The sequence below is a fragment of the Triturus cristatus genome, chromosome 7 (genome assembly GCF_964204655.1).
Source record: "Triturus cristatus chromosome 7, aTriCri1.1, whole genome shotgun sequence".
NCBI classification, from domain to species: domain Eukaryota; kingdom Metazoa; phylum Chordata; class Amphibia; order Caudata; family Salamandridae; genus Triturus; species Triturus cristatus.
This window is the reverse complement of record NC_140590.1, coordinates 1,182,093,591-1,182,105,662: the sequence shown is the minus strand read 5'-3', so window position 1 is coordinate 1,182,105,662 and position 12,072 is coordinate 1,182,093,591. Positions and strand designations below refer to the sequence as shown.

The following is a 12,072-nucleotide window of genomic DNA, read 5'->3' as shown; positions in this document are numbered from 1 at the left end:
CCTAATCGCAATTGCGTTTTCTGTTTCAGGGGTGTAAGGAAGCATGGAGCCGCATAATCCATTCCAGGTGAGTAGTTTCATGTGCTCTGCGGAGGCACACAGCTGAGTAAGGGGCATGTAGGCTCAAAATAGTAAGATAAGACAATACAATAAAGATGGCAGGCCCACAGTTGCAAAGATAATGGGTCCCTCTTATGGGTATACCATGTTTCCAGTGCTTGTTTTTCACGTGACCACTGAATTCTGGAAATTCTCTTGGTTCATTTCAATGGAACACATTGGGCCTAGATACCAACTGACAGTGGTGTATTACAGTTGTGAACAGGATACAAGATGATCTGGTGCATTTGATCACCCGACAGGTGAGAGAGGAAATAACTGAAATGTATACATTTCTGAATGAGGAACTGCTATCTGAAATGTTGTACTTTGTAACATGGCGGTACATTAATCATGTGTGGCTGCGGTGCCCTACAGGTGCTCAAATGTTTCTCCTCATAAAAAAATGAATATGTTCAGTTCCCTTTAACTCGCTTCCGAGAAGAATTGTTAACTTGTGGTGGAAGTTCGGTGATGTCTTTTTGCGATTTTCCTCTGCATAAAGTCTCCTTCATAACTCCTTCTTCTGCCGCCTTGTCACTTTAAATTGGGGCTTACTTGAAACATGCTTTCATGCTCCTATGCTGAAAAATAAAGAAATTGAATGGATGTATTTATGTTTAAATGCAATGCCTAAAGACCGATCAGTGATGTAAAAACAGATATTAAGTTCCATATCCAAGCACCCGATCACTCTACCAAATGGGTTCCAAACAACAGTTAAAAATATTATTGAAATAATAATTTAACAATGCAGGAAAATAAACCACTTTACCTTATCAGTAACCCCATAAAATATGAGGATTTGTACGAAGATGCTTTAATAATGGAAGTTGTGCTTAATTTCATATGTAAAAATCTCAAGAACGGATAAGAGAGTGAGGTGCTCATACTAGACGTGTGTGAATCATTCCAAACAAAGACACTAGGCAGTTAATTTGAAAATCTGTAAGAATCAGAGGCTCGATACACTAACATCTGAAATTGCGATTCAGAAATATGACAAATACCGAATCTCAATTTACGAATTGCAATTTGAAATGTACAAAGTGATTATCCTTTTCAAGTAGCATATTGTTAGGATTCACATTCTCAATTTACTGATTTTTGATTTGGTATCTCGTAAACTGTGAATCAAGTGTCCCTAATTGCAAAAGAGTACTGTCAGCGACTGATGACATCACAATCATCAAGTAGGCTCAAAATTTCACATTGGAGGCCAGAGGAAGTCATAGGAGAGGAAGCTGCCTAATCCTAGTTGTGCAAATATTTGAAATGACCAACGAGGAGGCAGAACGAGAGGAGGGAAGGAGAAAAAGAAAGTAGAAGTTTAATGACTTGGAGATTTTGGTGGAGGTGTTTTTGGCAAACAATTTTCTGTTTGGAAAAGGGTCACTGACTGTGCTTGAAGCCACAAAGAGGAGGCTATGGCAGAGGATAAATGCCGTCGGTCACCACCTAGAGCATTTTGGAGATCCATCAGAGGTAGTTTGACCTTAACACCAAGACCAAAAAGTAGGAGGGAGGAAACTGTTGGACTAGGAGAGGCCCATCCACTGAGCCACCCTGCACCCCAGTGGAGGTGCCATCAAGACAACACAGATGCGCGAGGCTGCCACTGGAGTCAGTTACATTACAGGTGTGCCCCTCAGCAAATATCTCCTGATTAATCCACATCCAAAACCCATTTAAGGTTTAAAAAAATAAATTGAACATGATTCAAGTCCCGGACTTTGTTTTGCCGTGGACAGCCCTATATCACAGTAGTCAGTAACATTGTCTGAATTACATTGATAGCATATTTTACTGAGCTGCATCAAATGCATTCTGTTACTTGTAATTCTGTACAGTATAACTGTGCTCACAAAGTATGCTTATGTTCTGCTCGGATACTAGGCCCTACACCCATGCATGCATTGAAAGGTTGCATTGTACATTAGAAGATCCTTGTATAGTGTAAACTTTTATGTTTTGATTTCTTGTGCATGGATGCTTCTTGTGCCTCTCTATTTACAAATTTTTGGCCTTCCTATATTTGTTTCCTTTGACAATTTTTTGCATCCTATGCACAGCTTTTCTTCTCTGGTTCCTATTTTCAAAAGCCCACTAATTTTGGTGTGTAGGTACTGTAGAGAAGCCGGTAAATAGCTGCCAACGGTTCCCTTGTCATGAATATCACCCTCAGCTAGTTGTGACTTTTTAGTCAACAGAACTTTGGACTGTGGAAATGATTTCGCTTTTGACATGTTTATGGGCATATGTGCTCAGCAAGTATAAAAGTAAACAGAAGCGGGTCAAACTGACCCTTGTGACAATGGATGAGTAAGTAGTTTTTCACTAAAGTATTGCCCACTTCTCTGTCAATATTTAGCTCTATCTGAAGTGATAATGGTTGGTGAGTGTTTTCCTGAGTCTTGCCTCTGGAGATTTATGTGAAGCTTTGGCATCTGCTGGAACCGATGTTTCCTCATCGAAACTTTCCATTGCTGTGAATGCTATGTGTGAGCGCCACTACTATACAATCCGTATTGATTTCTGGATTTAGCTCTTGTGCCAAGCTTAGTTTTTTAGTTCCAGTGAAAAAGAAACAAAGTTGGCAAGTCTTTTCACTAACATTATTTTCCCATATCCTACAACGTGTAAAGCCTTTTCATTTAGCTCTACTTTCCAATGACGCCTCTGTGGAGAGCACTTTGGATGAAGGGAATTAAGTCTGCAAATCCTTATACCTGGGTTTTTAAAGCAGGGGCAGCTGGGGTACACACTGAGTAATTAACCCTTGCAAAAACATTGCTGTGTATTCGGATTAAGTGATATCTGGTGGGAATTATCGCACATGCTGCAATGGGGAGGATACACGACAAAGGAATATGAAAGACCGGTAATCGAGCAGAACGTTGTAGTGAGGAGCTCTAGCAGGCATGTTTCTTTATTCTCAGGTGCCTGTGTCAAGGGCCCAATTGCTTCAAATCCTACAGGAAACTAGCCCTTCTTTTTACCGTCTTGAATGTATGTGGTTAAATTCTCTGTGCGGTTAAAGAAAATGAGGCGGGAGAGAGAAACAAAAATATGGTATACAGAGACCTTGTTGCTTCAAAATGAGGATAATCATCAGTTATTCAATAGAGTAAATGCTTAAAACAACAGAGACCTTCCTCTAGGGGCGATTGACATTTACAGGGTACCTGCACACAGGCTTATTCAGAGACTTACTGTGTGGTTTGTGGCATTGGTAGCATGAGTGCATTCTCTATATTTTCAAGCCTCTCTCTTCTTCAATGGCGTTTTAAAGGTAAGTATGTACTGTGAAAAAACCATACCTTAAAACTCAACATGACAAATGAACATGAATGCCTCATGCTATAAAGGAATATCATTAGCATAGCAGTTATGCAATTGGAGAGTCTCTTACCAATATGTCCATCACTGGGCAGTGATGATCGCTGCAGAAGACCAGTAGACATTTCCAACACCTAGGTGAAAAGGCAGATATGCGAGCAGAGGGAGAAAGTGGAGATGCACTACAACCCGCCTTACTATGCGGGAGAAATGGAACCGAGGGCCTGAGTAAGAGAAAACAAAGCCAACATGAGGACTGCGAAGGTCAGTTAAAAAACTATTAAGCAATAACAAAGCACGTTAGCAAAATGCACAGGTGTTTGAGAACGAGTGAATTAATTATGGGTCTTCTTGTGCTGGTGGACCAGCATAGACCTGAAAGTAGGAGTCAAAGACCCATGAACTCCTATCTGGTTGGTGATACAGTACACTGGAAAACTATGCCCTTAATATCCATATTCCAAATTGAATTAACCATCAGACTCTGTCTATGAGATAGGTGTCCAGCAGGGCTGTAATTTGGCTCCCTTTCTTTTCATCATGTATATTTATCGCTCAGAAAATGCGCTTCTTGAGCTGGGTATTGATGTTCCCGAGAGTCTGGAGTAGACTGCTGTTTTAATTGCCTGCACTGCCAGATGTTTGCAGCAGCTTTTAGATTATTTTGTTGGTTTTATGGGTAGTTTGGATATACTCACTAATTTTAAAAAGTCACCTGTTATGGTTTTGGGTCACAAAAACACTAAACCATTCACTTTTTCTGTCCAAGGACATATTTTAAGTAAGAAAGAACATTTTACCTATTTAGGAATTTTAATAGATCATAGGCTATGATGGCAACCTCTAATAAAAAATATTGGAGACCTTAAGAGGGTGTGTGCTGGTGTCAGTGACTTCTCCACATGCCTGGGACAAAAGCCTTTAAGAATCATGCTAGAGATTTACAAAGTGAAGTGTATTCCCCTTTTGTGAGATCTGGGTTTACGTGAACCTAGACCCAGTTGAGGTGGCAGAGAAAACATTTCTCAGGGGTCTCCTGGATGTTCGGCAATGTATTCGCAAGGCGATACTGGCAGGCAGGCACGGACCGCGCCTCTCGGAGGAGGGGGCGTGGTCAGCGGCAGCGCGACAGGCAGCGAGGCAGCTAGGCAGGGCAGAGGAGCACACGCAGCAGCTGGTGGCCGTGCGGCGCGGGGGTGTCCCACAAGTGGGTCACACTCACCTGCGTCGCACGGTCGCCATATAAGGCCAAGTGCGCGGGTGGGCGGGGCAGCTGGGAGGTGGGAGCGGGGAGGGATACAGAAGGAAAAAGGGGCGGGGCTAAGCGGCGGTGGCGGGAAGCGGGGAGGGATACAGAAGAAAAAAGGGGCGGGGCTAAGCGGCGGTGGCGGGAAGCGGGGAGGGTGAGCGAGGATCGGCGAGGTAGGCGGGCAGACAGGGAGGAGACAGCGAGACACGGGCACAGTTACCAGAAAAATAAACAAAAACACGGGCACGGTTACACTGAAAGGAGAAGCACAGGTCACACAGTCAAGGGAATACAATTAGCACCAAAAACGATCAGCCGGCAGGCAGGCACGGACCGCGCCTCTCGGAGGAGGGGGCGTGGTCAGCGGCAGCGCGACAGGCAGCGAGGCAGCTAGGCAGGGCAGAGGAGCACACGCAGCAGCTGGTGGCCGTGCGGCACGGGGGTGTCCCACAAGTGGGTCACACTCACCTGCGTCGCACGGTCGCCATATAAGGCCAAGTGCGCGGGTGGGCGGGGCAGCTGGGAGGCGGGAGCGGGGAGGGATACAGAAGGAAAAAGGGGCGGGGCTAAGCGGCGGTGGCGGGAAGCGGGGAGGGATACAGAAGAAAAAAGGGGCGGGGCTAAGCGGCGGTGGCGGGAAGCGGGGAGGGTGAGCGAGGATCGGCGAGGTAGGCGGGCAGACAGGGAGGAGACAGCGAGACACGGGCACAGTTACCAGAAAAATAAACAAAAACACGGGCACGGTTACACTGAAAGGAGAAACACAGGTCACACAGTCAAGGGAATACAATTAGCACCAAAAACGATCAGCCGGCAGGCAGGCACGGACCGCGCCTCTCGGAGGAGGGGGCGTGGTCAGCGGCAGCGCGACAGGCAGCGAGGCAGCTAGGCAGGGCAGAGGAGCACACGCAGCAGCTGGTGGCCGTGCGGCGCGGGGGTGTCCCACAAGTGGGTCACCCCACTGGGTCAGCTGGAACAAGATCACAGCAGACCAGCTCGCCACCTCCCTGAGCCAGCACCCCCCTGCCAGCTCAGCGAACCCCAGCCAGGCCGCCAACAACCTCACACAGTGGATCAGCAACTGCGCGGACGAACTCGCCCCGCTGAGGACCCCGCCCAGCAGACCCGGCAGCAAGAAAGCCCCGTGGTTCACCGACGAACTCAAGAGCTCCAAGAAGAACTGCCGAGCCCTCGAGAAAGTCTGGAGAAGGGATCCCACACCGGACAACAGGACCACCTTCAAGCTGACCACCCGGAAACACCACCAGCTGATCCGCGCCGCCAAGAAAACTGCTTTCAAGGACCGGCTGGACAACAACGCACACAACTGCAAGGAACTCTTCAACATCGTGAAAGAGCTCTCCAACCCCAGCGCAGAAAACAACGACATCACCCCATCGCAAGACCTCTGCAACTCCCTCGCCTCATACTTCCACAACAAGATCGCGGACATACACAACAGCTTCAGCAACCAACCAACGCACACCAAGACCGAACAACCACCCCTCACCACCACCCTCCAAGCCTGGACTCCGATCAGCACCGAAGACACCATCCGCACGATGAACTCCATCCACTCCGGATCACCGACCGACCCCTGCCCTCATCACGTCTTCAACAAGGCTGACGCTGTCATCGCACCCCACCTGCGAGACATCATCAACACATCCTTCGACACCGCCACCTTCCCTGAGAGCTGGAAGCACGCCGAACTCAGCGCGCTACTCAAGAAACCCACAGCGGACCCCACCCTACTCAAGAACTACCGCCCCATCTCGCTCCTCCCGTTTCCAGCCAAAGTCATCGAGAAGACCGTCAACAAGCAGATGGCCGCCTTCCTCGAAACGAATGGATCCCTCGACCCCTCACAGTCCGGCTTCCGAGCCAATCACAGCACCGAGACCGCCCTCATCGCCGCCACCGATGACATTCGAGCCCTGATGGACAACGGAGAAACAGCGGCCCTCATCCTCCTAGACCTCTCCGCAGCATTCGACACTGTCTGCCACCGCACCCTAGTACAGCGCCTCAGCAACGTCGGAATCCAGGACAAGGCGCTGGAATGGATCATCTCCTTCCTCGACGGAAGAACACAGAAAGTCCGTCTACCACCGTACAAGTCAGAGGCCACCGATGTCATCTGCGGCGTCCCTCAAGGATCCTCGCTGAGCCCCACCCTCTTCAACGTCTACATGAGCCCCCTCGCGGCCATCGCACGGCAACACCACCTCAACATAATCTCCTACGCCGACGACACCCAGCTGATCCTCTCCCTGACCAACGACCCCGCCGCCGCCAGAGCCAACCTACACGAAGGGATGAAGGACGTAGCCGAGTGGATGACGACCAGCCGCCTGAAGCTGAACTCGGACAAGACGGAGGTCCTCATCCTGGGCTCCTCACCCTCCGCCTGGGACGACTCCTGGTGGCCTCCCGCCCTGGGCACCGCACTCAAACCGACAGACCATGCACGCAACCTGGGCTTCATCCTGGACTCCTCCCTCTCCATGACCAGGCAAGTCAACGCCGTCTCCTCGGCGTGCTTCAACATCCTACGCATGCTACGGAAGATCTTCTGGTGGATCCCCACCGAGACCAGGAGGACCGTCACCCAGGCCCTCGTCACCAGCCGACTGGACTACGGCAACGCCCTCTACGCCGGTACCACCGCCAAGCTCCAGAAGAGACTCCAGCGGATCCAGAACGCCTCAGCCAGACTCATCCTCGACATCCCACGAACCAGCCACATCTCCGGACATCTGAGAGACCTTCACTGGCTCCCCGTCAACAAAAGAATCACCTTCCGCCTCCTCACCCACGCACACAAAGCGCTACACGACCAAGGCCCGAGCTACCTCAACAGCCGAGTCAACTTCTACGCTCCCAAACGCCACCTCCGATCAGCCAACCTCGCCCTCGCCGCCGTCCCCCGCATCCGAAGAGCGACCACAGGAGGAAGGTCCTTCTCCTACCTGGCCGCCAAGACCTGGAACTCCCTCCCGACCGACCTGCGCCTGACCCAAGACCACCTCTCCTTCAGGAAGAAGCTGAAGACATGGCTGTTCGAGCAGTAGCGGCACCCCCCCACCCCCAGCGCCTTGAGACCCTACGGGTATGTAGTGCGCTCTATAAATGTCACTGATTGATTGATTGATACTGCAGGAAGAGCTAAGGATGAGATACATTGTAGATTACACCCAACTGCGACCTCTTTTGTTATGGTGTGCAGCATGACTCAAGGAAGAATTAACTCTTAATAAGATCTGTCATTTATGACTGTATGCAGTTGGATCTCTGTTAAAGAGAATCTCAAAACCATTGGGAGACCATAGCTATTTATAAATCCCCAGGGAATTATCAAATATGATGTTGCCTCGATAAGAGGGGCATTTTACAATTGAGTTGCAGTTGAGAGGGAAGAGCTCAGCTCTGGTCAAGCCATCATTCTGAAGATATACCCTGGTTTAAACTGTGCCCGTAAAGAGCCATACCTTCTCTTTGATGTGCATATTCACCAGCGTTGTTTTTTGACCTATTTTAGGCTGGGTCAGTTCCATCAGTTGATCTGTCCCGAGGGTCCCTGGTTTAAGTACTAAGTGTGATCTGTTACCTAAATGTGATACCTTGCACATTGTTCTGATTTGTCCTTTAAATAAATCGCGCCGGCCTAAGTACTTAAACCCATTTTTTATTTCCTTGGATTTTTATCAGGCTAGACCTGCCGTTTTATATTTGCAACTTTTAGAAACACATATCTGAAAGAGACACGTTCGTGATAGATTCATTACCTTAGAAAATCCCCAGGCGTCAGACTGGATCCGGAAAGTTTTCGTCAGCAGTACCCCTGTGCGTCGGTAGGCGTCGTCGTACGGCTCCGCATACGTCGTTGGCGTCGTAGCCGCCGAGATGATGTTGTCCGAGCTACTTAGACGCGCCCATGTGCGCTGACGTCAGTTCTTTCTTTTTTCGCACAGCAGCGCAGATCCGAGAGAGAGCGGTACCCCTAGTTAAAAGTTTAACTTGGTTTCTGACAACTTTTTTTGTCGTGTGCTTGACTCCTGGTACAATAGAGATGCCTGGGTTTAAGTCCTGTAGGGCATGCCGTCGCAACATGTTGGTGTCGGACCCTCACGACGTGCGTCTCTTCTGCTTGGGGCACGCCCATGACCCCGAGGCGTGCCCCGATTGCCGGGCTATGGCGCCGAAAGCTTTGCGGGAGCGTTCCCGAAAGTTGTTGGAGGTCCGGCAATCAGTTCCGCGCTGATCAATGTCCCGATCCCGTGGGAGGTCAAGGGACCGGTCGCGGAGCCATCGGCATCGCTCGTCAGAATCAGGGACAGGTAAGTCTCGGTGCCATAAAAAGTCAAAGAAGCGCCATCGCTCTTCTTCTACCCCTCACCGGCCGCGGGACGCGGAGGAGGGGGCAGGTGGTAACTCCCCCGCGGCTCCGTTCAAGCCCCCGTCGTTGCCTGCGGTCTACCCTCCCTTTCCGGGGCCGCACGCGACTTCGGACAAGGTGCAGGGCTTTGTCGGCCTTGCGCCATTTGTTTGCTCCGCCGGGTCCCTTCGGAGTGCCTTTGGGCCCCGCGGATTCGTAGGAAGGGTTTGCCCGGGCGCCGGCATCGGCGCTGACTCCGGCGCCTGCCCTGGATCCGGCTCCGGTGCTGCCGCTGATTCCAGACGGCGCTGACCCGAGACTGGTATCTTACCCTCCCATTCCATTTCTTGGAGGGGAATTTATCCCGCTTCCCAGGGAACCTCGTCCTTACCGGCCCCATCATCAACCGGTGGGCGAAGGGGACTACTGGGAGGGGTCTGAGGACCCTCTTGCAGCTGAATGTGAGGATGAGCCTGAGTGGGAAGGCGATGTGGAGGGTCCAGTGGATCTGGATTTCTCTCAACACCCTGGCACTCTGTCCCCTTCTTCCGTGGCCATGGAGGAGGTTGGCACTTTTTCGGTGGTTTTACGTCGGGCAGCTGAGGCTCTTAATCTCAAACTCCCTTCTGTACCGATCAGGACCAATCTCCTGACTGAGGTCCTGCAGCTGCAGTCCTCCTCTGCGGAGCCGTTACTGCCCTTCAATGAAGCGCTTACTGATATCCTGTTAGGCACCTGGATTAAACCTAACACAGGAGTCCCTGTAGACAAGGGTGTGGTGCGCCGCCATCGCCCGGTGCCGGGCGACCTCAGCTTTCTCACACAACACCCGACGCGGTTGTCCAGGCTTCTGCCTCGCTGAGTGTGTTCACTTCTGCTCCTCCGGACAAGGAATCTAGGAAACTGGCGCAATATGGGAAAAAGATTTTCACATCTGCCAGCTCTGGGTTGCGGGCGGGGAATACTGCGTGCCTGCTTGGCCACTATTCCCATTCTGTGTGGGACACTGTGGCACAGGTGCTACCTCAGTGCCCTGTGGAAGCACGGGCGGTTCTCTCCCAAGCCATTACCAAAGGGAGAGATGCTGCGAAATTCACTATTCGTTGTGGGCTTGACACGGCCGATTCTCTCAGTAGGGCACTATCCACAACTGTGGCGCTCCGTCGTTATGCTTGGCTCCGCACTACTGGCTTCTCTGGGGATGTCCAGAACACAGTGTTGGACATGCCCTTTGACGGTACACGCCTCTTTAGTGATAAGCCTGCTAGCACCCTGGAGCGCTTTAACGACTCTCGGGCTACGGCCCAGTCCTCGGGTCTCGCCACCATGCGTACTCCCTTGGGGTCCGCTTTTTGGTCCTTTCGTGGTCAAGGTCGGGTGCCCAGGCGTGTTCTTTTCAGACCCGCAAGTCTGCGCAGCCACAGTCTCAGCGCAGCTGCGGACGTGAGACCCGCTGTGGTGGATCCCGGGGACAGCGGACGGGTCAGTCCACGTCCTCTCCTGCCGCCTACCCTGCCGTCGCCGCCTCTAAACCTTCCTAGTCCGGTGTTTCAGGCCCACCTTCCCCACTGGCGCTCCATAACCTCAGACAGGTGGGTTCTACAAATAGTCCGCAGGGGCTACTCCCTCCCCTTCAAATCTACCCCTCCAGCCATGCCACCTGAGTACCACAGCATGTCGGGGGAACACTTGGCACTTCTCCAGCAGGAAGTTACTGGCCATCGAGCGCGTTCCGACGCAAGAAGTAGGTTGTGGTCGTTACTCCGACTACTACTTGGTTCTAAAGAAGGACAAAGGTCTGCGCCCTATCTTAGACCTCCGGAACGTCAATCGCTTCCTCAGAATGAGAAGTTAAAGATGCTCATGCTAGCTCAGGTCTTGTCTGCTCTAGACCCGCAAGACTGGCTGGTAGCGTTGGACTTGCAGGATGCTTATTTTCATATTCCCATCCTGCCAGCGCACCGGCGTTACCTACAGTTCACGGTGGGCCACAAGCACTTTCAGCTCCCTTTCGGCCTTACCTGCGCCCCACGGGTGTTCACGAAAGTGATGGCGGTGGTTGCAGCTCATGTGCGCAGATCAGGGGTTTCAGTCTTACACTATCTTGATGACTGGCTGTTGAAAGCAGGCTCGCCACAGGCAGTCGTCTTCCACCTCCAGACTACGACCAACCTCCTGCATTTGCTGGGGTATTCAATCAACGTGCAGAAGTCGCACCTGATTCCCTCTCAGAAGCTCCTCTTCATCGGAGCAGTGCTGGATACGGCGCAGTTTCGGGTTTATCCTCCCGAACAGCGAGTCCGGGACATTCGGGCTATGATTCCGATCTTTCGGCCTTGGTCCTGGGTTTCGGTCAGGAAGACACTGAGGCTGCTGGGCCTCATGGCCTCCTGCATCCTGCTGATTGATCATGCCAGATGGCATATGCGGGCTCTGCAGTGGGACCTGAAGTTCCAGTGGATGCAGCATCGGGGGAACCGGTCCGACTACGTCCAGATCTCAGAGGGCACTGCACAGGACTTGCAGTGGTGGCTCACGAACCAGCGTTGGGTCAGCGGCAGATCCCTCTCCCTTCCCCAAACGGAGCACACAGTAGTGACGGACGTGTCCCTCCTGGGATGGGGCGGCCACATGGGAGAGGCGGAGATCAGAGGCCTCTGGTCTCCGGCGGAGTCCAAGCTCCATATCAACCTTTTAGAGCTCAGGGTGATCCTACTTGCACTAAAAGCATTCCTTCCCTCTGTCAAGAGGAGAGTAGTGCAGGTGTTCACAGACAACACCACCTCCATGTGGTACTGCAACAAACAGGGCGGGTGCGGTCGTGGACCCCATGTCAGGAGGCTGTACGTCTCTGGACGTGGCTGGACCGTCAAGGCATTTCCTTGGTGGTTCAACACCTGGCAGGTTCACTGAATGCCAGGGTGGACGAACTCAGCCGACTGTGCATGTTGGATCACGAATGGCGTCTTCACTCGGAGGTGGTGCAAGATCTCTTACAGCAGTGGGG

At 51.5% G+C, this 12,072-nt stretch overlaps 1 protein-coding gene across 1 annotated transcript in view; it reads left to right on the top strand.

The window, feature by feature from the left end:
• Positions 1-12,072, top strand: part of THOC6 (THO complex subunit 6) — a 119,746-nt gene that overhangs the window by 59,132 nt on the left and 48,542 nt on the right. The window contains exon 5 of the mRNA XM_085618518.1: positions 30-67. Within this exon, the coding sequence (XP_085474644.1) occupies positions 30-67 (38 nt within the window). The remainder of the gene's footprint in view (positions 1-29; positions 68-12,072) is intronic.